The 26,402-nt window shown below is 43.8% G+C and overlaps 1 protein-coding gene across 1 annotated transcript in view; it reads right to left on the reverse strand.

The window, feature by feature from the left end:
- The window catches only part of ENPP1 (ectonucleotide pyrophosphatase/phosphodiesterase 1), a 206,326-nt gene that overhangs the window by 57,854 nt on the left and 122,070 nt on the right, over window positions 1-26,402 (reverse strand). Inside the window, exons 11-14 of the mRNA XM_033936592.1 lie at window positions 25,363-25,435; window positions 20,185-20,293; window positions 13,462-13,593; window positions 3,660-3,691 (exon numbers count right to left, since the gene is read on the reverse strand). Coding sequence (XP_033792483.1) covers window positions 3,660-3,691; window positions 13,462-13,593; window positions 20,185-20,293; window positions 25,363-25,435 — 346 coding nt within the window. The remainder of the gene's footprint in view (window positions 1-3,659; window positions 3,692-13,461; window positions 13,594-20,184; window positions 20,294-25,362; window positions 25,436-26,402) is intronic.

Below are 26,402 nucleotides of genomic sequence, written 5' to 3' on the forward strand. Positions count from 1 at the left end.
TTATGAGGGCCCGCTGAAAAGTTCTCAGCCCAACCAAGTAGAGAATGAGATAGAGTCAAGAAACTTACAAGTTATTCCCCACTTTTAATTTCATTTACCAAGCACGAGCATATACACAATCATACTGTCAGCTGTTCACGTTAAAGAACTTATCTCTGACTGATTCTCTCAACAGTCTCGGTAGTAATCTCATTAGTTCAGGTACAGAGTGTAGCAGGACCCAGTTACACTGCCAATCTCCCAGATGGCACAACTCTTCACTTCCCCAGTGTCTCAGGCGAGGAACGTAGAAGGACACATTGCACAGCCAATTCTCTCAGGAGTACTTCATTCCACAATGTCTCAATGCAGTCTGCGTTTCACGGCCAGCATTCTAAGCCGCTCAGGATTTCCATTTGGCTCCTCTCTATTGAACCTGCTTCTTAGCTTCCTATTCCATAGTACTGCTGAACTCAAAATGGCGCCGCATTCATTTAAAGTGCAACAATGTCTTACTAACCAATCATTATGCAAAACATCACTCATCTTCAATTTACTCATATTACGATAATTATCTTAATTTTTCATCATTCAATAACATACCTCACAAGGTCTTCTTAATAAAAGTGCTGCCATCCTGTACTTGTATTTAAACCTAATGGTTCTACTAATTGCAATCAATAAATCCATCGTTGCCCTTTTTGTGCCAAAAATTTTTTTAAATCCCCTCTAAAATAATTAAGAACATAAGAATTGACATACTGGGACAGAACGAAGGCCCATCAAGCCCAGTATCCTGTTTACAACAGTGGTCAACCCAGATCCCAAGTAGCAAACAGATTTTATGCTGCCTATCCTAGGAATATGCAGTGGATTCCCCCAAGCCATCTCAATAATGTCCTATGGACTTCTCTTTCAGAAAATTAACCAAACCTTTTTTAAACCCTGCTAAGTTAACTGATTTCACCACATTCTCCGGCAACCAATTCCAGTGTTTAATTAAACATTGTGTGAAGAAATATTTTCTCCAGTTTGTTTTAAATCTACTACATGGTAACTTTATTGCATGAATACTAGTCCTAGTATTTTTGGAAAGAGTGAACATGTGATTCATAACTACTCTTTCTACTTCCATATCACCCCTGAGCTGCCTCTTCTCCAAGCTGAAGAGCCCTATCCGTTTTAGCCTTTCCTCATAGGGAATTGTCCCATCCCTTTTATCATTTTTGTCGCCCTTCTCTATACCTTTTCTAATTCCTCTATATTTTTTTTGAGATATGGCAACCAGAACTGCACACAGTATTCGAGGTGCAGCCGTACCATAGAGCAATACAAGGGCATTATAACATTTTCATCTTTGTTTTCCATTTCTTTCCTGATAATTCCTACCAAATACTTTCAAGTCATCAAAACAATGGTTTTATTGCCAACAGTGTTTCACAAGAGGTGCCCCTACATTATATCTATTGAGATTGCTTTTATGTTCAGTCAGTCTGCTGAGAGGCAGAAGAACTGAGAATCATTCAGAGATAAGTTCTTTTAACGTGAACAGCTGACAGTATGATTGTGTATATGCTCATGCTTGGTAAACAGAAACTGTGGAAGGGAAGTACCTTTTAAGAGAATCAGCAATTTATAGTGCTGCAGTAAAGAAATGTTTATAGAAACAGAAATATATAAGTGCATGATATCTTGGGATGAAAGAACAGCAAAGGAATCTAAACATTTAGTTAGTCCGGTTAGATTACAAAATTAGATAGTTCCAAGTCTAATAGGTGTTGGCACTGTCATCTTGAACCTGGAACATTAGATCATTTATTATTTTATTGTCCCTTGATATTTCAATTTTGGGGATCCATTTGGGATCAGGTGAATAAAGTAATGGAAAATCCAGTGGCACTAACATATGACACTGTGCTATTTGGCACTTTGATGAGAGCTAAAAGCCAAATATCATCTTACAATAACAAACTTCTCTTTATTATGGCAGGGGTTGCCATTCAGCTTATTTTAAGGAATTGGAAAAATTGGGATCGATTGAACTATACCTTTTGGTAGGAGTCTTTGTGTCACGTCTTTAAAATGCAATGTATTATGGCTATACAACAGAGACATTATAAGAAGTTTCAGAGGATTTGGAAGCCATTGGCAAAATTTTGCAAAGAGTGATTGTTGATTTTGCCCTTTGATCATGCACGTCCAGGGTAGGTTGGAAAATATTTTTAATTCTTTCATTTCAGTGCAATTTTTGAATATAAGTATGGGAGGGTGATATATTTATTTGCCATAGACTATAATTTTGGTTGAATCTAAGTGCTTTTATAGTGTAATATGATTGTATAATTTGTTGCACATATTTATGGCTTCAAAATGAATAAAGATATTTGTTTAAAAAAAAAAAAAGGTATCTAAACATTTGAAGTGGAAGGAAGGAGGTTTTTATGCCGATGATCCAAAGAAGGGGTAATTAGACACTAATGGTTAACCCCAATAATATCTGAGGCTTTTCCTCCTACTAGGTCCATCCTTTGGATGTCAATTGGTGGAGATATTTGTTATAAGATGAATAATAAGCTTTGAAAATACTTTCTGTGTTCATATTTACACAGTGACTTTTTTCTGGAAGGAAGTGGTTTTTCTGGGATGAAGATCATGCATTAATGTTGCCATTAGCAGGCAGTCATTAAAAAATTAGCATGTGGGAACTTGCCGACACCTAATTTTGTAGGCGGTTAGGGCTCATGTTGTAATCCTGCATGCAGTAGTGTAATTGTGTTGAAATCAAAGCAGAAATGTCCACTGTCCACTCCCTAACAAGCCCCCTGTGTTTAAAAAAATAAAATAAAAATTTAGTGCACTGTTTGAGTGTGCAGATCTCGAACTTACTGCAGGATACCTGATCATGTCCTGCAGTAAGCCATTTCAAGTAGAGAATGACACGGTGGCCGTTACCCGCGGTAACCCGCCAAAATGGTGGGGAGGGATGTGCTCACTGCGGGCATGGGGACAAGGCCATCCACCACCCTGTGGAGCGGTGAATGGCCTTGTCCCAGCAACTAAGGAGTTAGCTTCTCCTATGAAGCAACTTCCGGTTGCGTCAGAGAAGAAGCTTCCGCCCAACACACGCAACTGCAGGGCGGCACAGGCAGGCTTCGCCGGCTTCAGTTTATTTTCTAAAGTGCCACGAAGGTAAGGGGGAGGGAGGGAGATAGATTTGGCCGGAGGAAGGGACAGGGCTGTGTGCTCAATCAGTGACCGTGCGCCTTCCCTCCTTTAAGTTTCTATATGCCGTGAAGGTAAGGGGAGGAGAATTCTCGGGCTGCTGAAGGGCAGTGAGGTGGCGAGAGGGAAGGGTGGATGCTGTGGGGACAGGGACGGGGTGGTGAAGGGGACGGTGGTTCAGTGACGGGGCAGTGATGGGGACAGATTTTTTTTCCAGTGTCATTCTCTAATTTCAAATCACAGTAAACACACGCTAGCACTTACTGCAGCTTAGTAAAAGGAGCCTGGAGTTTGTGCATAAGGTGGTTTAGAGTTTTAATTCATTTCACCTGTAGATTCACTGGGTGGGACGAGGGGTCATATCTCTGTAATATCTATGCAGATTTAATGCTCCTACTTGCTAAATGGAAGTAACTGCACATTAGTTACAGGGAAGAAAACAGAAAAGAAATACTTACCGTCAGGTTTTTGACCACAGCTTCATAATCAACTGGAAGAGTCACACACATGAGAATTAGAGACCTAAAGTTCAAGAACCAGATTTCAAATAAGAGGTCTCTAAAGAAAAAAAGATACCCATCATACAGTATGACCACGCCTGAGTTTTAAGATTGCCAAGCGATACTTGTTCCAGGTGAAAACTTACTATAGGGGGATCTCATTTTGCAACCCTTCCCTGCCCTCCCCAAATTGTCTAGAGCAGGGGTAGGCAATTCCAGTCCTCGAGAGCCGGAGCCAGGTTAAGTTTTCAGATCTCCACCATGAATATGTATGAGATGGATTTGCATGCACTGCCTCCTTGAGATGCAAATCTATATCGTGCATATTTATTGTGGATATCCTGAAAACCTGACCTGGTTCCGGCTCTCGAGGACCGGAATTGCCTACCCCTGGTCTAGCGGACACTAATGACTGAACTGAAATGGCAAAATTTGACTCGTTTGTATTTTAGGCATTTTTCTCTAGATCCAATTGTAAAATCAAAACTGCATTTGTTTTAGCATAAAGGGGGCAGATATATGACAGTCTATGTAGCCACTAACTGCAGACCTTGAAGCTTGCCTGCAGATACAAATTTATTTATTTAATTCGTTTTCTATCCCTTTGTCCCCAAAGAGCTCAGAACGGATTACATGTTAAACATACATAATGCTTATGTGCTGTGCATCTACTTTGCATACAAAAATTTGCAGTGTGCGCAATTTTGAAAATCCAATGTAAGTACATTTTTTTCTGTACCTGCCCCCTCCTCCCCAAATACCTACCCTCAGTCTAGCTAAAATTATACTGCAAAGTGGAAGCCCTTGCACAGGATTAGCATAACATAAGGCTATTTTCAAAGAGACTAATTTTCCCTGGTAAATGATTTTGGAAAAATCGCCTTCAAAGCACGGTTAAAAATGCCTCACTCCCTGGTCATCTGCCTTTATAAAAAGTTCCAATTCAGATTCTTTGGGGAAAAAAAAGAGAAATCCTAGTTCTAAAATTTATTGTATCTGCATTTTTCCCTTATACATACAAAACTATTAATGTATCATGAAGCCTTAAAAGTAAGCACTTCTATAGGGTAGATTTTCAGTAAAATAAGAAACCTAACAAACCCTCCCTTTTATGAAGCCATGTTAGTGTTTTTTAATCACTGGCCGCAGTGGAAAAAGCTCCGACCCTCACAGAATTCCTATAAGCGTTGGAGCTTTTACCACCACGGACGACAAAAAAAACAACTCTAATGCAGCTTCATAAAAAGAGGGGGGGAGGGGAATGATATTCAAACACAGGGTAATCACTTAATACCAAGTTTGAACATCTTATTTGGGTAAATCTACATGCCTCCATTTAGGTGAAGTAAAAAAGGGCTGAAAAGTTGGGCTGCTTTCTGTGGAAATAGAAGAGCCTTTTTTTTACTATGCTGCGTTAAAAAGCAGTCTGTGCTTTTTAGCGTGGGTCTACAATGGCCACAATTTGGTTTTCCCTATTAATGGCCATACGCTAGTTTTGAAATTAGTGTGTGACCATTGACGAGTGAGCTCTTACTATCACCTGTTTTGTAGGCCCTAAGGGCTCTTGCGTTAATCCTGCACCTTTTTCTGTAGAAAGGGTGGTAGATGAATGGAATAGACTCCCGGCAGATGTGGTGGAGACAAAGACTGTGGCTGAATTCAAGAAAGTGTGGGACAGGCTCCTGGTATCTCTTAGGGAGAGGAGGAGATAGTGGCTGCTGCAGATGGACAGACTGGATGGGCCATTTGGCCTTTATCTGCCATCATATTTCTATTAGCAAGGACACGCCTTCACGCCGCCTCAAAACACACACCCCCCGCACCAAGAAATAAAATGTATTTTTTAGCACATTGTTGGCGTGCGCTGAGCCCGCAGTTAGCACATGGGTCCTGAGTGCAGTCCACTAGCACTGTTTTTAAGCAACGGTAAGCCTGGATTAGTGCTTACTCCCACTTAGTAAAAGGGCCCTATGACGTGCATAGTTCTAATCTTAGCAGATAAGCAGGGATCCCAAATGTGGCTAATGTCCAAATGCTAATTGCAATTGGACTATAAAGCTTTACTACAATATACAATTAACAATAAAAACATACAGTACATAATCTTGAATAAAGCAATAGATAATCCTATTTATTGTACTCTATAAGCAGCTTTGAAAGTTTCTGATTTGGCAGTATATCAAATGTAAAATAAAACTTGAAAACTATACATATAGTTTTAACATTTAATATCCAACTTACAATGTTTCAGCATAATGCCTGCATCAGGAGAACATAAAACAGAGAGAACCTAGAAGCCATCTACAAATGGCAGTGCCATCAAGGGTTAATCCTATTTATATTTTTATAGAGACTTTGCAATACCCATTGGAAGCATTTCCAGCTTTGAGGTCCGGTGCTCCCGGACTGCTGGAATAATGTTGCTTGCTAGACGATTCACAAGCAGCATTATTCATTTATCATAGGAGTCACCAGTGCAGCACCAAGATACTGCAGGGTGACGACTCCCATGGCAAATCAAGATGCGGTAAGAAGTCCACCTTTTATTGCACCTCAGCAATTTCCCTTAATCATATAGGCCAAATTCATCAACATTTAGGGCTCCTTTTACAAAGGTGCGCTAGGGCCTTAAAATTGCCATGCGTGTTAGCTGCTACCGCTTCCTCTTGAGCAGGCGGAGGTTTTTCGGGTAGTGCGCACTAAAAACACTAGCGCACCTTTGTAAAAGGAGCCCTTAACAAATTGTGTCATGATTTCCTGGTTTTTCATACAAAACTATTATAGTTAAATAAATCTAAAGGGGGAATACATCCAGGGGTGGTAACCGATTTAGCATGCGCTAACTATGGGCTTCTTAGCATTTAGCACGCACTAACTGTTAGCATACACTAACGCAGTTAGTGTGCGCTAAATTGGTTAGTGCCCCTTGATGAATTTCTCCCCCTAAATCACAAAAAAATTGTGCAATAGCAGTCCCTGGTTTAAAAACACTCGACTTATACCAAACTCCTACTTACAAACCAGGGTATTGCCTCTCCCTTCCTGTGCCAATGCACCCCTTCTTCCTCCCTTCCTGTCCCAACATGACCTCCTCCTCCTCCTTTCCATGTCCCAACATGACCCTAGTCATCCCCCCTCCGTTCTGCATCCCAAATTCGGGCCTCCTGGATTTACCTCCGTTAGGCCAGCAGCTGTACTTCTCTTGGCAAAGCCGTGAGTGGCGGCTCTTGCACGTGGCCCCTGGTCTTCGAAAAACTGCGATCAGCAGCTCATGCCTGCGGCCTGCTGATCGAGAAGCTTTCCCTCTGATACAAGACATCAGAGGGAAGGCTTTCAGGTCAGTGGACCACGTGCAGGAGCCGCTAATCACAGCTTTGCGAAGACCAGCGAACTGTGTGCAGAAGCCACCCCTCGCGGCTTTCCCAAGAGAAGTGTGGCTGGGAGGAGGGAGCCAGCCTATTGGAGGTAAGTGTGGGAGGCACAAATTTGGGATGCAATAGGAGAGGGATGACTAAGGGAGCGTTGGGACATGGAAGGGAGGAAGATGGACTCCATTGGCTTAGTAATGGAAAAGCAGGGTCATGTTGGGACACAGACGGAAGGGAGGAGGCACAAACTTTGGACAAAGGATTGAAGAAAGGAGGGAGGGAGCATGAATAAAATGTTGGGTATTATTAAGAAGGGTATTACAACCAGAACGAAGGAAGTCACCATGCCGCTGTACTGCGCGATGGTACGACCATATCTGGAGTACTGTGTCCAATATTGGTCGCCGTACCTAAAGAAGGACATGGAGATACTTGAGAGGGTTCAGAGAAGAGCGACAAGAATGATAAAAGGTATGGAAAACCTTTCATACGCAGAGAGGCTAGAAAGGCTGGGGCACTTCACCCTGGAGAAATTAAGACTCAAAGGAGACATGATAGAGACTTACAAGATCATGAAGGGCATAGAGAAGGTGGAAAGGGACAGATTCTTCAGCCTATTGGGAACTACAAGAACAAGGGGGCACTCAGAAAAACTGAAAGGGGACAGGTTTAGAACCAATGCTAGGAAATTTTTCTTCACTCAGAGGGTGGTGGACGCCTGGAATGCGCTTCCGGAGGATGTGATAGGACAGAGTACATTAAGGGGATTCAAAGAGGGATTGGACAAGTTCCTGAAGGATATGGGGATTGAGGGATATAGATAGAGGTAGAGATATGACCATGAAAGGGTATAGATAGAAGAAAAATGGGGATTAAAGGGTTTTAGACAAAGGATCACTTACAGGTCATGGACCTGATGGGCCGCCGCGGGAGCGGACTGCTGGGCGCGATGGACCCCTGGTCTGACCCGGCAGAGGCAACTTCTTATGTTCTTATGAGACACAGAATGGAGTGGGGGAGGGGAGCATGAACTTGGGACACAGGATGGAAGAATGGAGGAAGTGAGGGAAAGAGATGCTGAGGTAGGAAGGGAATAGAAAGGGAGAATTGTTGGGCATGTGTGTCTGAGTGAGAAGGAAAGAGAGATGGTGCACATGTGGAAATGAAGAAAGCAGGTGAATTTTGGGCATAGGGAGAAATAAATATTGGACATGGTGGTGAGAGAGGCATGAGGTACATATCCATGGAGGACAGAGATGAGAGGGAGAAATGTTGGATGTGGTGGTGGAGAGGGAACAGTGGGATTGATGAAGAACAAAAATAAGTGTAAACCTCCTATCTTTTCTATTTAAACTACAATACTTTATTTTGAGAACTGTTTCTTTAATGTTTAATGTTTTGATAGACTGTGTACTGTACAGGATCCAAGTTACATACAAATTCAACTTAAGAATAGTTTAAAATACAGAACTCGTTCTTAACCTGGGGACTGCCTGTAGTAACATAGTAAATGACGGCAGATAACGACCTGAAAGGTCCATCCAGTCTGCCCAATAGTTATTTTAATTAAAAACACATGATTAAATTAACTTGTCTCTTCTTTGATATTTCTGGGCCATAGACTAAAGTAGAGAGTTGCACGGGGACAGAAATCCCACCCGTCCCCGCCAAAGTCCCACCCGTCCCCACCCGTCCCCGTGAGGAATCCCACTATCCCCACCCGTCCCCGCGAGGAATCCCCTCCGTCCCCACCCGTCCCCATGAGGAATCCCCTTCATTCCCACCCGTCCCTATAAACTTCAGAAATAGTTATTTCATTTAATTATGCTACTGAATTAAAGGCTCTGGTAGAAACCCATTTACAAATAAGCAAAAAGACTTTATTAATTTGGAAATATTAATTGGGAGGAATACATACTTTGTAAACGGGTTTCTACCAGAGCCTCTAATGTTTATAAATTTTTATCAACACAACTAATATACTACTTTATTCTGAAGCAAAAAAAAAAAAAAGAAATAGAATTCTTTTCCTGCCTTTGTTACCTGGTTTCTGCTTTTCTCATTCAATTCCTTCCATCCACTGTCTCTCTTCTCTCTGCGTCTTCCCTTTGCTCTGTTACTGTGCCTCTCCCTTTCTCCCCCCTTCCAAATTGGTCTGGCACCCATCTTCTTCCCTCCGCTCCCCCCAGAGTCTGGCATCTCTGTCTTTTTCCCTGCCAGCGTCCTCCCCACTCTCTCTTCCCCATTTCCTTTCAGCGTCCTTCTCCCCCCCCATCTTCCCCATGTAATGTCAGCGTCCTTCTCCCCCCTCTGTCTTCCCCATGTCCTTTCAGCATCCTTCTCCCCCCCCGTCTTTCCTATGTCTTTTCAGCATCCTTCTCCACCGCTTTGTCTTCCCCATGTGCTTTCAGCGTCCTTCTCCATCCCTTTGTCTTCCCCATGTGCTTTCAGCATCCTTCTCCCCCCTCTGTCTTCCCCATGTTCTTTCAGGGTCCTTCTCCCCCCCCCGTCTTCCCCATGTCCTTTCAGTGTCCTTCTCCCCCCATCTTTCCCATGTCCTTTCAGTGTCCTTCTCCCCCCATCTTTCCCATGTCCTTTCAGCATCCTTCTCCACCCCTTTCTCTTCCCCATGTGCTTTCAGCGTCCTTCTCCCCCCTCTGTCTTCCCCATGTGCTTTCAGCATCCTTCTCCACCCCTTTGTCTTCCCCAGTGCTTTCAGCGTCCTTCTCCCCCCTCAGTTTTACCATTTCCCTTAAACGTCTTTTCCTCTCCACTCCACCTTTCCTCCCTTTCTCTCTCCCTGCCCCCTTACCTTCGTGGCGCTTCCCCGCCCGCCCGACAACAGAACAGGCCCGGTCTGACAAACCTCCCTGCCCTTTAGCCGCGAATCTAAATTACCTTCTTACAGCTGCTGTAAGAAGGTAGTTTAGATTCGCGGCTACAGGGCAGGGAGGTTTGTCGGACCGGGCCTGTTGTCGGTCGGTCGGGGGAATGCGCCGAAAAGGTAAGGGGACCTGACCGGCTGTGCTGCACCCGGGGCAAACCGCCCTCCCCCCCTTGGTATGCCACTGCCTTATCCCTACCTGCCCTGCCGCAGCACACAGCCGACCGGAAGTCTTCCCAATGTCAGCGCTGATGTCGGAGGGAGGGAGGGCTTTGCTTAAGCCCTCCCTATGATGTCAGCGCTGACATCGGGAAGACTTCCGTTCGGCTGTGTGCTGCGGCAGGGCAGGTAGGGAGAAGACGAGCCTCGCGGCTGAGTACATCCAGTCCCGCAGGAACCCCGCAACCCTCGGAGGCATCCCCATGAGATTCCCGCGACCCTAGGGGGCGTCCCCACAGGATCCCCGTGACCCAAAGGGGGAACCCGCGGGATTCCCGTTGTCCCCGTTCCCGTGCAGATCTCTAGACTAAAGACTACCTGGTAATGTCATAGGTTCCAGCTAATTGCTATCCAAGCTCACTCCAGCCTCAGGGCCGCCATCAGGGCAGTACTACCAGTCCTGCATTCAGGGGCCCGGAGCTGACAGAGGGCCCGGGCTCCCCCAGGGTCCTAGGCAGTGTTCTAAGGCAGGGGCGCCAGTAGCTCGCCAAGGCAAAGTGAGTCGATCACCCAGGACTCACTTTGTCTTGGCGATCTAATCTATCGAGCCGATCAGTCTTCCTCTCCCCGACATCAATTCTGCAGTCGGAGAGGAAGTTCGGGCCAGGCAATCGCTGCCTGGCTGGGCGGAACTTCCTCTCCGACGGCAGAATTGACGTCGGGGAGAGGAATGCTGGTCGGCCCGAAGCAGGGAGAGCATGCGTCGGCGTCGGCTTTGGGGCCTGTTATCCATTGGTGGGTCCTGTTCCCCGATAACAGCGGCAGTGGCAGTGGCTTGGGGAACGGCAGGGAGAAAGAAAGAAAGGGGGCAGGCAGGGAAACAGAAGGAAAGAAAAGAAATAGAAAAAAAGAAAGGGGGCATGAAGAGAGGAAGAAAAAGTTGGGGGAGGGAATGAGGTGTGGAGGAGAGGAAGCATACAGGCTGAAAGAAGGGAAGAAAGATTGGATGCACAGTCAGAAGAAGAAAGTGCAACTAGAGACTCATGAATATAGGAAAAATGATTTTATTTTAAATTTAGCAAAGTGGAGGCAGTATTACCACAGTTTTCAAAGGAATTTGCCCAAATAACTTAATAGTTAACTGGGTAAATTCCCAGAGATGAAAACTTCCCTTCACTTACTATGCACAGTTCTGAATTTATATCTGCTGTCTATATTTTACAATATGGTCCCCTTTTACTAAACCGCAATAGTGGTTTTTAGCGCAGGGAGCCTATGAGCGTCAAGAGCAGCGCTGGGTATTCAGCGCAGCTCCCTGCGCTAAAAACTGCTATTGTGGTTTAATAAAAAGGATGGAGGGTATATTTGTCTATTTTTGTATTGTTGTTACTGAGGTGACAATGCATAGAGTCATCTGCTTGACCTCTTTGAAAAAAACCCAGAATAGGAATGATAATTAACATTTTCTCAGCGTATAGTGTGCTTTGTGTTTTTTAATTTTATTGTTGGTAGATCATTTTGACTTGGTCATTTTAAAGTAGCTCACAAGCTCAAAAAGTTTGGGCACCTCTGAGCTAGAGCGTTGAAACTGTGTATTTCTATTTTATCCCCCCTTTTACAAAACTGTGGAGCGTTTTTTAGCGCCAGCCGTGGTGGTAGCAGCTCTGATGCTCAGAATTCTATGAGCGTCAGGGCTGTTACCACAGTGGCTAAAATCCACACTACAGTTTTGTAAAAGAGTGAGGGGTTAGTTTGTGATGACATATTCCATACTAGGCGAAGGTGTTTTCTGTGTTCTGTGTGTTCGAAAGACATGGTTTTCTGTTAGGATTGACGGTGTAGGATTGATCTGTGCTGGTCTGGCTTGTTTAGTTTTACAATGGGTATATTGATGTACTGCTCACTGCAATATGTAAGATGCTGCCTTTTCCTAGGTACTCATGTGTGATGTGTGGTTTGTTGCTAAAAATCATGTTTTTCTTACAGATGGGGGGGTGCCAAAAAATGATGGGCCCCGGGTGTTACATATGCTATGTACGCCACTGTATGTAAAGATACCAGAAAGCTGGCGTAGCAAAAACTTTAAGTAAATTGTTATTCTTCTAAGTTTTGAGTATTTAACCCTCCCACAATCTCACGGGCGCTCGTTTCAAGTTTATTGAGATTTTGATTTAAACGCAATATCAAATATTTTCAATGCGTATAACAAAAATAAATTTGGGGAAATAAATAAAACCATTTGAACAATAAACATATCCATAGATGATTAAAATTACATAAGGAGTACAAGGATAAACTACATTTGTTTAAAAATGCGTTCTCCGCGCCTGCTCATAAATTTGTTGACTGGAAGGATCCAGCAATGTGGCCAGATGCCATTCAGGACAAAGACAGAGAAAGAATTGTGCAATTTGGATTAATGATGGAAGATGATTTAAAGCAAATGGCACAGTCTATGAGTAAAGATCTTTACGGACGTTCTTTTTATGAATATCTCCTCTATGCCAAATCACCCAATGGACGTGAGAAGATTTTAAGGGACTGGCTTAGGTGGAGCATTAGGACACCCCCCTCCTTCGGCCCATGGAAGAAGGAGGGGGGTGTCGGGGGGGGGGGGTAAGGGGTGCATGGGGGGCCCAATAGGTTTGCTCAGTAAGGGGCCCAGAAATTTCTGATGGCGGCCCTGTCCAGCCTATCCAACTATCCTATTGTTTCCAGGATTATCTACTGTAAAGTTTGGCCAGTAACATCCTCCTGTTCCATATTAGTGGAATTCACATTGATGCCCACCCTAGCCATCCTACACCGAATCACCAAATATGGGACACAAACCATATAAATCTGTCCAATACCAGCCTTAGTTCTTTAATTTATACCAGGGATCTCAAAGTCCCTCCTTGAGGGCCGTAATCCAGTCGGGTTTTCAGGATTTCCCCAATGAATATGCATTGAAAGCAGTGCATGCACATAGATCTCATGCATATTCAGTGGGGAAATCCTGAAAACCCGACTGGATTGCGGCCCTCAAAGAGGGACTATGAAACCCCTGATTTATACCATTTGTTTTCTAAGTAGAGATCCTCTGTGTTATTCCATGCTTTTTTGAATTCCATCACTGTTTTCCTCTCTACCACCTCCCATCTACAGCATGAAAAAAGAAATGTCACAACCAATTCACTGCTTTCAGGACCTGGATGGGGTATTTTGCTCCTGCAATTATTAGACACCGTCAATCCAGTTGTACACAGCAGAAGGCATGAAATTGGACTTCATTCAAAACAGTATGTCAGGAATCAAAAAATATATAGTTATGCAATATGTCATATGAAATAGTTGAATAACTACATACAAGAGAAATACTCATCTGGAACATTTTTGGGTCTCAAACGAGCTGCAGGTCCTGACACTACTACAATGTTGTCAACACTGTCAAGGTACGAGCTGATATGTGCTGTTTTCTTACAGCTACCCTGTTCCATTCCTGTGGAAAAAAAACATAAAAAAGAATGTTCTGTGAAGTAAATAGCTTTCATTTTTTAGTCTATACCAGTGTCCCGCAAACTTTTTTTACTCAGCGACACAGAAAACTCCAGGTCACGGAAATGCGTGGACGTCGGCCTGATAACATCACGCACATGCGTGTGATGTCATCACGTCAATGTCTGTGCATGCGTGAAGGCCCTCCAGACAGAGCCCAGAGCTGCCAGTGGGGGGGAGCTGAAGCAGGAGAGGCATGAAGAAGAGGAGTAGGTGCTGACTGACTGCCTACAAGACGTGCCTCTCGCTGTAGGAAGCACGTCCTGTAGGCAGTCAGCCGGTGCCTATCCTCCTTGCCGGCACCTCACGGCACACCTGGAGTCTCGCCGTGGCACACAATTTGCGATACACTGGTCTATACTAAGCTTATGGAAGAGATTTCTAAGCTGTTCCTGCAGGTAAAACAGCATTTTAACCATTAAAATTGGTATTTATAAAACTGCTGTCACCAGGGGTGGACTGACCATTGGGGCAATAGGACAGTGTCGAAGGGCCCACAACCACAGAGGACCTACTGTGACTTAACTTCTGCCTAGTTTAATCACTTTTGATAGCTAGCTGGAGGCCCATGACCCTTTTTGCCCCCGATTAAACTTATGCTCATAGTACAACTACACATATGGCTATCTGCAGTTCAAGTTCAGGATGATCTCGGGGCTCAAGGGTCTCTCGTACGAAGAGAGACTGAACAAATTGCAGCTCTACACTCTCGAGGAACGTAGGGAGAGGGGAGACATGATCGAAACATTTAAGTACCTCACGGGATGTGTCGAAGTGGAAGATGATATTTTCTTTCTCAAGGGACCCTCGGCCACAAGAGGGCACCCGCTCAAACTCAGGGGCGGAAAATTTCATGGCGACACCAGAAAGTATTTCTTCACAGAGAAAGTGGTTGATCATTGGAACAAGCTTCCAGTGCATGTGATCGAGGCAGACAGCGTGCCAGACTTTAAGAATAAATGGGATACCCATGTGGGATCCCTACGAGGGTCAAGATAAGGAAATTGGATCATTAAGGCATAGACAGGGGGTGGGTAAGCAGAGTGGGCAGACTTGATGGGCTGTAGCCTTTTTCTGCCGTCATCTTCTATATTTCTATGTTTACTGCCTATCACAACAGTAGCTAGGCTGTTAGCAATAATAATAAGCTAATGTAAATAAGCAAGAAAGGAAATGACACACAGTGGTACCTTGGTTTGTGAGCATAATTCGTTCCAGAAGCATGCTCGTAATCCAAAGCACTCGTATATCTAAGCACATTTCCTTATAGAAAATCATGGAAACTCAGACGACTTGTTCCACATCCCAAAACCTTGTACTGGTAGTAAGTAGACTCAGAAGAGGGAGGGTTAAGTGACTTTGCCCAGAGTCACAAGGAGCTGCATAGGAAATTAAAACAAATTCCTTAGCCAAGTCAAAGGGAGCTGGAACAAACGAGGAGACCGACTACTGTACCTCCCTCATCGCCCGGCTCACCTCCTTAAGTTCCTGCTCCTCCAGTGTCGGAAGCTCCACTGTGTGCGGCATGGTGGAGTGCTGCAGTCCAGGAATTATAAATCCTCCATCCTCCATCAAGCGTCACCCACTAGCTGGCTGTCAGTGTCTCCACCCCTAACTGCCACAGGTCCTTCTTTCTTTTTGGCGGTCGCCTTTTTAGCAAGTCAACGCCTATCTGAGTTCGGGGAAAGTGAGTCGCGTGGAGGATTGCCCTTTTTATGGTGAAACTGCAGCGGCCCCAAGCTCAGTTTCGGTTGCTGGTGACCTGCAGTTTGGCGGAAGGCGCCTGAATAGGCACGTGCACAGCTGGCGGGAGGATGGGCAACTGCGAGACTGCCCTGGTGTTCTTCTACTCTGGCGATGTTTGAGTCAGTGATGGATGTGGTGCTGGTGTCTCCTTGTATTGTAACGGCTCGGCAACAGCTTCCAGCAGCCTCGCAGGGACAGCCGGTAGCTCACCAGCTCTCACAGAGGGGGGCTGGCCATGCGGACACCCACAGCACGCTCTGACCCGGCCCTTCGTTTCCCAGCGACAGCGGCGGCTCAGGCCGGCCTCGCCTCCATCCCTTCTTCCCTGCGCTTTCCACTCTCTCCCCCCTCCATGTGCTGGTCGGGTGCCTCTGGAGCCGCGCTGGGCACTGTCTGCAGCAGCCTTTGCCTTCTGTGCCCTGGTAGCGCAGCCTTGGGCTGGAGTTGCTGCCAGTGCCGCCACAGACAGAGAAAGGAAGGGTAGACACCAACCAGCAGAGGCATGAATTCCCCTTATAAAAGTGCTCGTTTACCGAGGCAACGCTCGGTTTGCGAGTCAAAGTTTGCTGGAGTGTTTTGCTCATCTTGCAAAACACCTTGCCAACCGCGTTACTCGCAAACCAAGGTTTGACTGTACTTCCAATCAACAGGACAGGAAAAAAAAAAAAAGGTGGGCTAGTGTGCTGTACATTAGAGCAATGTTCTTCAACCGCTGGTCTGTTGACCGGTGCCGGTCCGCAGAAATTTCCTGCTGGTCTGCAGGGCCAGCACGTGCATCGGGCCCCAGACAGTGCTCTTCAGCCGCCGGTCCATGGTGCAATCGATGCAACGTTGTCTTTGGGCCGGCTCCTTCTACCTCAGTGCTGCAGTGCACAAAGCTCCCACACGTGTCCTACGCCTGAACCGGAAGTCTTGTCTCTGATGTCGCAAAGTCAGAGGGAAGGCTTTCAGATGAGGCGCAGGAGGCATGAAGAACTGCTGCCCATGGCTTTGTGCACTGCAGCACTGAGGAAGAGGGAGTTGGCCCGAAGATAACACCAGGGGGGGGGTGGAGGAGGCATAAAACGGTCAGGCAGGAGCAGTCCAGAAGGCAAGGCACAGCATGGAGGGAGGGAGACAATGGTAGGGGGAATGATTTTATTTTTTAATTTAGTGATTGATTTACATTTGTTGTCTGTTCAGGAAGAAATGCATTTGTTTCTTTTCCTCTGGGGTTGTACTGCATGCAGAGTCTTGCATCTTAGGGTTTGTTTGTATACTGTATATTAGTACTTTTAGTTTTTGGTCTCATATTTGCATGGGGTTCTCTGTGTTCTGGTAGGAATAAATATTGAGAAGCATACAGTGTGCTTTGTGTAGTTTAATTTTGTGGTTAACCATTATGTGTTGTTAATACGATTATTTTGTGTGTGTATATATGAAAAATGAATGGAAAAATGGTGTTAGTTAGTACTATTATGGGGGCAAGGTTTGGGGCGGAGAATGGGTGGAGATGGGCAGGGTCTGGCCCACGACTTAGCCCAGTGTTCTTCAACTGCCAGTCCACAGAGAGGTGCCAGTCCACAAAATAATTATTTTATTTCCGCCGGTCCATAGGTGTCAAAAGGTTGAAGAACCACTGCATTAGAGTATGGCACTATTACATTCATTTTTATTACATATGCACCACCACTTATGCTTGGTTATTTTAAATAAATTAATATATTTTTTCTAAATCGTCTCTCTTTCCATCTTTTAGGACACTATAAGACCCCTGAGGAAGGCAATTTTATTTTGCTAAAACATCGCCCATGTCAGGTCATTTGTATTTTATACATTATTTGGTTTTTATCTTGTGGGTCACTTGTGACTGTATACACCCTTTGTGGATTGTTTTTAAGATTATTGTTTTAAAGTTATTTGAACACTTATTAAACTATAAACTGGTACATCAGAGCATGGCCCCACCAGAGGTCTTGGGTCTCTCATTTCCCCTTAAAAATAAATTTCTTCATAGATATAAATCTTTAAATGTGTCTTAAATTTCACAAAGGATGATTCTATGTGCAGATAAAGGGAAGGACCAAGGCCACTGAATAAGGAACTTTAGATATGTTCAGAGTGTGTATGATGAAAGAACAGATGTTTATTTGCTGAATATAGAGTTCTACTTGGTGTATAGAGAATCAGATGCGATAGAAACAGTAGACGTTTAGAGGAGCGGATCTGATGTATTTAATGTAAGGATTTTTTGGGAATTCAATAAGCCGGTGGTAACTAGAGCAGGGGGGGGTTACATGGTCCGTTCTCTTGGCACCCTAGATGATTTTCACTACTGTGTTCTGGATTAGTTAAGAACATTTCAGATCTTGTACATGAAGACTGTGAAAAGCGAGTTGCAATAGTCCAAACAACTTATTACCAACAAATAAGTTAATATACGCCGGGACCTATGAGCCATAACTCAGCATATAGAATAAATTAATGTTAATTTGAAGAAACAGTTTTTAACCAATGAGATATGTCGTTCAAAATCCAATTGACCACCAAGGGTAAACCCCAAGATTTTCAAAGATTCCACCAGTTCTATCGTACTGTAGTTTCAGATGTGCAAAAAGGTCTGATAAGACAAGTGATCACACTATCTGAAAATAACATACGATTCAGGACAAGGTAATTGTCCCTAAGCTTAGCATATGGTAATGGAATTAGTGCATGCAAAATGCTAAAACATGGGCTTCTTAGGATTTAGTATGCACTAATTCCATTAGGCTGTCTGCTCAACCAATCAAACGGCATCAAGCAAAAAAGCATGTCTATAGGATTGGGGATTTACTAAACTCCCACAAAAGGCCCTGACAGCACTACTCTGCTGCCTGCTCAACCAATCAAATTGCAGTAACCAAAAGGGACCTGCCCTCAGGGCCTTTGGGGAGAATCCTTGAATCCAAAGCCTATAGCCAACTCATGATTATGGCCCCCTGCCCCCTAGCCAGTTACCTCCTCGCTTCTCCAACATGAGCAGGAAGACAGTGAGGGGAAACTGCTCATTTCAGTCCCAAACTGGGGGAACCCGAAGCATATGCAGACACCCAGATGTCATTGGAGCCTGCCTGCTACCGCCTTACACTACTACGGTGCCACTGTGGCCCATTGCCCAACTTCTCTCCTCTGCCTCCTCCTGTTCAGTGGGACCCAAAATTGAAAAGGACCCGTCTATCAGCAGCATCATAGCAGTGGACTTCAAACCTTTCAACAAAATCCCGGTAAGCCAGTTAAACAACTTATAGAAGATGAGGAGACTACAGGCTCCTTCCAGCATGCCATCCCAACCTGTGAATCCCTAAGGTATCCCTGAGGGTCCATGGCGACCTATCACAATATTGAGTACATTATTAAAAACTCTAGCAGGCCGTTCCCCCCCCCCCCCCCTTTGCAAATGCTGACACACGTGAAAGCAGATTCTGCAGGGAGTTAAGCAAATGCATGTAAAGGCCGTGAAATTATGAGAAGCAACACGTAAAGCAAATGTTTTCCTCATGAATGCTGATGTTTGTGCATAGTGCACATTAAATCCTCGACTGCCTGTACTTCAAAAATGTTTTCTGTAGAAGCACACTTTATATTTCAGCACAGAGCAGGAAGTGTCTCAATTCTGTTATAAAAGTGCAGTTTCTTGAAGAGAATGAAATGTTCCCATGTTATCCTAAATCTCTGGAACAAGTTACAAGGGCAAGTATGTCTGGTGGAGAGCATGTTTGCTTAACTTTAAATTTTAGGCCACAGATGCTTTATTTTAATTGCTTGTCTGGATTCCGTTTTATTGATTTGGCCTATAGGACATCTTAGGTATGCATTGTTATATATGGTTAACTAAGGGCTCCTTTTACTGAGGTGCGCTAGTGTTTTTAGCGCTCGCTGCATTGCCGCACATGCTAATCCCACACGCCAAGAACTAACGCGTGCAGGATTGTTTTCTTCAGAATTTGTGCTGTATTTTAGAAGCTGGTGTTTTATGTTGGATGTACGGTTTTTACTGTTTAACCTTCTGTAAGTCACTTTGTTGTCCGAAAGAAGAGATGCAAATATTGATTGTGATTCTTTATTATGTATGCCCTGTTATGCCTTATTATGTACACTTCTCCCTCGGTATTCGCGGGGTATAGGGGCAGAGCCGGACCGCGAATGGAGAAAAACCACGAATAACTTCTCGTCCGGCTCTCACCCACCCCCCGCCTCCCTCCCAACTTCCCCCCGTTATCCCGGGAGCTCACGGCAGCCATTTCCTATTGGCGATCTACACGGGGCAGGAGCGTAGGAAGATCGCTGCTGCCCTGAAAGCCTGCTAGACCACCAGGTAAGGTCGGGATGCCAGGAGGAAGGCTGGAGGGAAGCGGGAACGACCGAAACTATGGTGTGTCCCCCCCCCCCCCCAAAAAAAAAATTGTGAATATGTGAAACCGCGAGTATCGAAACCGTGATTGGGGAGGGGGAAGTGTATGTAAACTTGTAACCTGTTCTTCTGGGAGGACAACTGCGATTGCATGATCTTGAAAAACAAGAGGCAATAAGATCAGTGGGATATAAAATGCAAGGATACTTGACACTAGAAATTTAATATAGCCAAATAAAACCCGTTTCGTCTATTTTTCCATACTCTAAATTGATATTAGCCAAGATACCTAGTGGGTTAAATGTGTATACTGAAAGTATTGTTATATATTGCTCTTTGAATCGTTGTGAATGTTTTATGCTGTAAACCACTTAAGAAATTTTAGAAATAAATAAATAAATATAGAAATCACATTACCATGATCCGATAAAAGAATGATGTTCAAGCATTTGTCTAAGTTCATTTGTTTAAGACCATCCATCAGCATTCCTACCATGCCATCCACTCTCTGCAATGCCTTAATAACCTGGAAATCAAGAGAAGAAAACTAATTAATGCATTAAAATAAATTACTTTTGGCCCATTTGCATTTGTATAACACCCTCACATCACACCCTCCTCTGGGTTGGCAGAAGACAAGGCCTGTTTGAGAGCTGCTCTTTTGCCAGGTACATAGTAGTAAGTATATCAAAGTAAACAGGTCATGCAAATTGAAAGCACAGCAAAACAACCAAAGATCCTCTATGCTTATCTCAAGTGTTAAAAAAAGAGAAGGAGATAAGCACATAGTCCTCAGTTGAAAAAATATATGAAGAGATAACTGGCTCTTTATGGCAGGCTACACTTTCCTCCTTCACTCTTTTTGTCCTTGATAAATATCTGAGAGAATGCACATTTTGCACTCGATTCGCTTCTTTAGATATCCCATTCAGCTTTGGCCCCTTGGGAGCCAGAAAAAGGATTTAAAAAAAAAAATTTTAAAAAACAAGCAAGATCAGATCAGCATGATCATACTGTTTAACCTAATTGTGCCACTGACTGTCCCCTCTCAACAGACTCATGTTAATATCAGGCTGAGGCAGTAATTAAAACAGCAACCGTTTACCCAGCCCCTGCAAAACTGAGTGGAGAGCAGGTATATTGTGCAATTTAGTGTGAACTTTGTAGCCCCTCATATGCATATGAAAATGCTTTATTTGCATGTTCACACTAAGGAAAGATTAGGGTCTTAATCTGTTAATCTTCTTTCTTGTAAACATTCTATTCCTGAACTCTTTAGTAGTCAATCCCATCTCACAAGATCCCTTGTAAGAAGCTTCATTTGCATAGTTTTACTCCTCCTCTCTTACCTCGACTGCTCTCCAACTTCCAGTGTGTTGGAAAGCAGATAGCCATTCCTGTAGAGGACACAGAAGAGAGAGGGATAGGGGGAAAACTTCCCGAGAAACAAATCTGCTCATATCAATATACTGTATATCTCAACAACAATTAAACATTTTTTGTAAATATAATAAACCAGAAAAACATTGAAACAAAGAGATCCAGCCTACACTAACATTTTGGGGGCACGTCATTGAGAGACCCCCTGGAGGAAAGTGCAAGATATATGCCGATGGTAATCTTGGTAAGGCTGGTCAAAGAAACAGAAGTCCAATTTACCAGCACTTATTGAGGCAGACAACCGGTGAATCAGTAAACTCACAGGGCAGGCTTAAATAGAGTGAGGGTTTACAAGAAAGAAGATTAACAAGGTAAGAACCTAATTTTTCCTTCTTGTACAACCCCACCCTATTCCTGAACACTCAGGATGTAACAGAGCAGTCCCTCAAAGTTATGGTAGGACTGATGAGCCTGTTACCAGAATCGAAGACCCAAATATGGAATCCTTCTTGGCCGCTACATCTATTCTGTAAAACTTTATGAAGGTATGCAAAAACCAGGTGGCACTCTACATTTCTCTTCTGGGGAAACTGCTGAAGATTCCACCCATAAGGAAGCAATTCCTCCTGTGGAATAGGCTTTCACTGAAACAGGAGGCTATTTTCCGGCTATGATATAGGCGGAAGAAATGGCTATCTAGATCCATCTGGAAATGGTGGCTTTCAACACTGGTCTGCCTTATGGGCTGCTTCAACCATCACGAACAGGTGATCTAACAAACAAAATTTGTTCATGACTTCCAAATACATCAGCAAAGGTCTGTGCACATCCAGAGATTTCAACACCCTGTCATGTTTACTCAAACCTGAGAGTGTAAAGGCTGGCAACTGCACCTCTTGATTGATGTGGAAGCTAGAAACCACTTTTGGCAAGAAAGAGGGGACAGTGCACAGGGTCACGCTTGAGTCCATAATCCGAAGAAAAGACTAGCTCCTATTGTCTCGCTTGTGGGAAGACAACTGGAAGTTGGAGGGCAGTCTAGAGGTTAGAAAGGAGGAGCAAAACTATGCAAATGAAGCTTCCAATAAGAGATCTCGCAGGATGGGATTGACTACCTGAGTGTTCAGGAATAGAGTGGGATTATACAAGGGCCTCTTAAAGCCTTCCTGTGTAGCTTGTTATTCTTTATGTGAAGATAAGAGGGCTGATATTGAGACCACAGGAGGGAGACCAGCTAATTCCTGAGGATGATGCTGACTGCCGATATTAAATGTTAGGCGGGGCGGGGAAACATCTATTTTTAAAAACGTTAAGATGTCCAAATGTTTTTTGAAAATGACCTATTTGGACATATTGGCAATCAGGACATACAACCTTAGGATGCCTAACTTTGTTTGCCATTTTCAACTACAAAAACGTCTTAAGTTCAAAATGTCCAAATCCAGACCTAGGAGGGGCCAGTATTGTAATGGACTAGGCACACAGACATACCAACAGACCAGTAGGGCACCTTTTAGAAAGCACTGCTGTGAACTTCACATAAAGGGTGCCAGATGTACATTTCACCATAACTCTCTTATAAGTTATGGCAAGTCCTCCAAAACTCTCCCAAAACCTACTATACCTGCCTGTCTACCACCCCAATAGCCCTTATGGCTGCAGGTGGCACCTATATGGCAGCATAGTAGGGTTTTGGAGGCCTCACATTTTCCACCTTAAATGTAGTGGTTAGAGTGGGATTTGGGCCCAAATCCCCCTCTCTATGGTTCACTACACTGCCCCCACGAGGTTACTCCAGACACCTGCTTGCTGATCTACTAGGCTTTCCCATACCAGGTGCTGCTGTTCTAAGACAGTTATGCACTGTTTCATTCATAATTTTATGGGGTGTCATTATGTAATCCTTCCAGTGGCTATCTGGTCAGTTTGGGTACTTTTTTGGTACTTAAGACGCTTTTAAAACAGCTCTGGATGTCGTAAGTTCCATCCTGGACGTCTTGGGAAAGATTCAGTTATCACCGCAAAATGTCCACTCTAAACACATCTCCAGTACAACTCCAATGCACCCCTTTGAACTTTGGACATTCAGCAGCTAAGAAGCCTAACAAGACATGCAGAAAGTCAGCTTCAAAAATTAGCACTTGGACTTCTGAAAAAATTAAGTCAGGGGTAGGAGGCAATGTTCAGTTTTGGATTAGGAATTGGTTATCGGACAAAAAAAATAGGCTAGGACTAAATGGAAGAGGGTAAATAGTGGAGTGCCACATGGATCTGTACTGGGACAATACACTTAGCTTATTTATAAATGTTCTGGAAATTGGGACAACGAGTGAATAGATTACATTTGCACATATGCTGAAACCTTCTGCCCAATGAGTGGCAGTGACCAAAAAAAGCAAACAAGATGCCAGGAACTACTAGAAAAGGGATGATAAACAAAACTAAGAATGTTGTAATGCCTCTATATCGCTCCACTGTGCAACCTCACCTTGAGTATTACATTCAGTTTTGGTTATCTTATCTCATAGAAGATAGTGGAACTAGAAAAGGTTCAAAGAAAAGTGACCAAGATGATAAAGGGGATGGAACTCCTCTCATAGAGGAAAGACTAAAGAGGTTAGGGCTCTTCAGCTTGGAAAAGAGATACAACTGAGGTCTACAAAATCCTAAGTGGTGTAGAACAGGTGCAAGTGGATTGATTTTTTTTACTCCATCAAAAATTTAAAAACTAGGATACACTCAATGAATTTAGTGGGAAATAGGTAGAAATATTTTTTTTACTCAGAGAATAGTTTAGCTCTGGAACACATTGCTAGAGGATGTGCTAAGAGGGGCTCGGTCCACTCAAAATTGGCACACTCATGCTGTGCATGGCTGGGATCCCAAAGCCCCTGCAGGTGAAGACCTCCTCCTCCAACAGCCAGAACTCCTTCTATGCTCAGCAGCAGTAGCTGTGTTTCTGAGGTGCCACTACCAGCCTCTGGTGTATACTGAGTATAAGCAGGGAGGTGGTAGCAGTTGCAGTTCAGGGACACTGCCACCAGTTGCCAAGCTTGGAAGAAGTTATGGCATCCAGAAAAAAACTCTTCAGCTGGCAGCTCAAGTATAGTACTTTTATTTTGAGTTTGGAGTGGGCAACAGAGAGGCAGGGAAGGGGTGGCGAGAAAGTTATGTGCCCATTCACTTTGAACTTAAGCCCACCCACACTTGGTCAAATGGCTACACCACTGGTAGATACCATACACAAACTTCAGTATGTATTTCACATCTATTCTCTACCCATAACCCATTCGGTTCCCATTCTCTACCATGCAGTTAACATGCAAATTAGTATGTGTTGTCATGCCAATGCAGTAACAGTGTATGTTAATTTTTGCATTAACTAAATGTACTTTAGCAAAAGGGCCCTTTTGTGTCTGTATTTAAATATCCCCCTGAAAAACTGCACAAATTATGCTTAAAATGAAGCTGTGGGCATTTGTCGCTCAGAAGTAGTGTTAATGTTCATGTATGTGTGGACCTGCATATTTCATAAGATACATATGTAAATCACAACTGCCAATTCTAAACAAAAAAAACCACCCCCAAAATATGGCTATACCCGAGTCACTTAGAGTATGTACATTTTTGTCGCACAGGGGGTAATTTTAATAAGAAATTTTTTGCATATTCTGCCATAAGCTCAAAAATGTCTTTACAAATATTACCCCCACATGGGCCTGATTCTATAAACAACGCTTTACTCCTAGGTGCCACTCAGCGTGGTTGTCAATCAACCGCTAGGCACCATTTACAGAATCACACCTAGCGGTGCCTATGCGTTCTTATGCCTATGCATTCTTAGGTGTCATTATGTTAGTTACCAGTATGTTAGGCCAGGGTTTTCCTGGCCTAATTTATTGGCACCTAACACAGATGCCTAAAGGCGCCTAAGTCCTATCATGCCTATTCTCCACCCCCTAATCATGCCCACGTTTGAGATAGATATCGTTAGCCACTTCTAGGCACCACTCCGAGTTCCATGTGGAACTCAATTGTCTAGAATTTTAACGAGTTTTTATAGCGTGGTCAATTACCACGCCAATTAAGCTCATTCGGTTTGGCGTTCCGAATCAGGGTACCTAGCGGCACCTAACCTAGGCACCATTTATAGAATCAGACTCATACTGTCTGAATTCTCATTTGTTCCATTTGGAATTCAAAAAAAGTAATTACCTCACTGCTGACTGGTCCATATCTATGCCCTGAGTCATCTGGTTCTTCCAAATACAGAGTATATAAGTGAGGTCTAGATCAAACAGTACCAAAATAGCATATGTTATAACTTGCTTTATACAAATACATTAAAAATAAAACAGGTTCTAAAAGGTTGAGATCACAACAAAAATTACCTTCAGCCCATCTACATAATATGTAGTCGCAGATATCTATTTTGCATGACTGTAAGGCAGGGGTCTCAAAGTCCCTCTTTGAGGGCCGCAATCCATTTGGGTTTTCAGGATTTCCCCAATGAATATGCATTGAAAGCAGTGCATGCACATAGATCTCATGCATATTCATTGGGGAAATCCTGAAAACCCGACTGGATTGCGGCCCTCAAGGAGGGACTTTGAGATCCCTGCTGTAAGGAAATTCCATACGCACTGTGATACAAAAATTTGTAAAGTAAATTGGATAGAAGGGGCAGTCACACAACCAAAAAAAGGCATGGATCTTAGTAGGTTGAAGGAGAGAGGATGTCTGTAGATGAGGTGGATGTGCAGAATGTTTCGTTTTCAGGTGGATATGTCACGACACTGCCAAGGTACAAATTATATCACAATGATAGAGCAGATCAAATTGGAATGGGGTTGCACTATGGGCTCCTTTTACAAAGGCACGCTAGGGCCTTAACGTGCGGAATAGCACACGCTAGCCACCACCACCTAAACTAAACTAAGCCTTAGGTTTATATACCACATCTTCTCCACTGAAGTGGAGCTCGACACGGTTTACAGAGTTTAAAAAATATGGGAAGAGAGAAGAGAAAGAGTTTACAAAGCATAAAAAGAGGGGATGTAATCAGGAGAAGAGATTATTATAAGCTACAGAAAAGCCAGGTTTTCAGTTGTTTTCCTTTTAAGCAGGCGGTAGAATTTTGGCTAGCATGCGCTAATCCGGTGCTTATGCTAAAACCGCTAGCGCACCTTCGTAAAAGGAGCCCTATATGTTAAGAGGAAAACTGAGTCAAACAGAATAAACATTCTACATGAAAC

Source organism: Geotrypetes seraphini, chromosome 3, assembly GCF_902459505.1.
Source record: "Geotrypetes seraphini chromosome 3, aGeoSer1.1, whole genome shotgun sequence".
In the NCBI taxonomy this organism is placed as follows: Eukaryota; Metazoa; Chordata; class Amphibia; order Gymnophiona; family Dermophiidae; genus Geotrypetes; species Geotrypetes seraphini.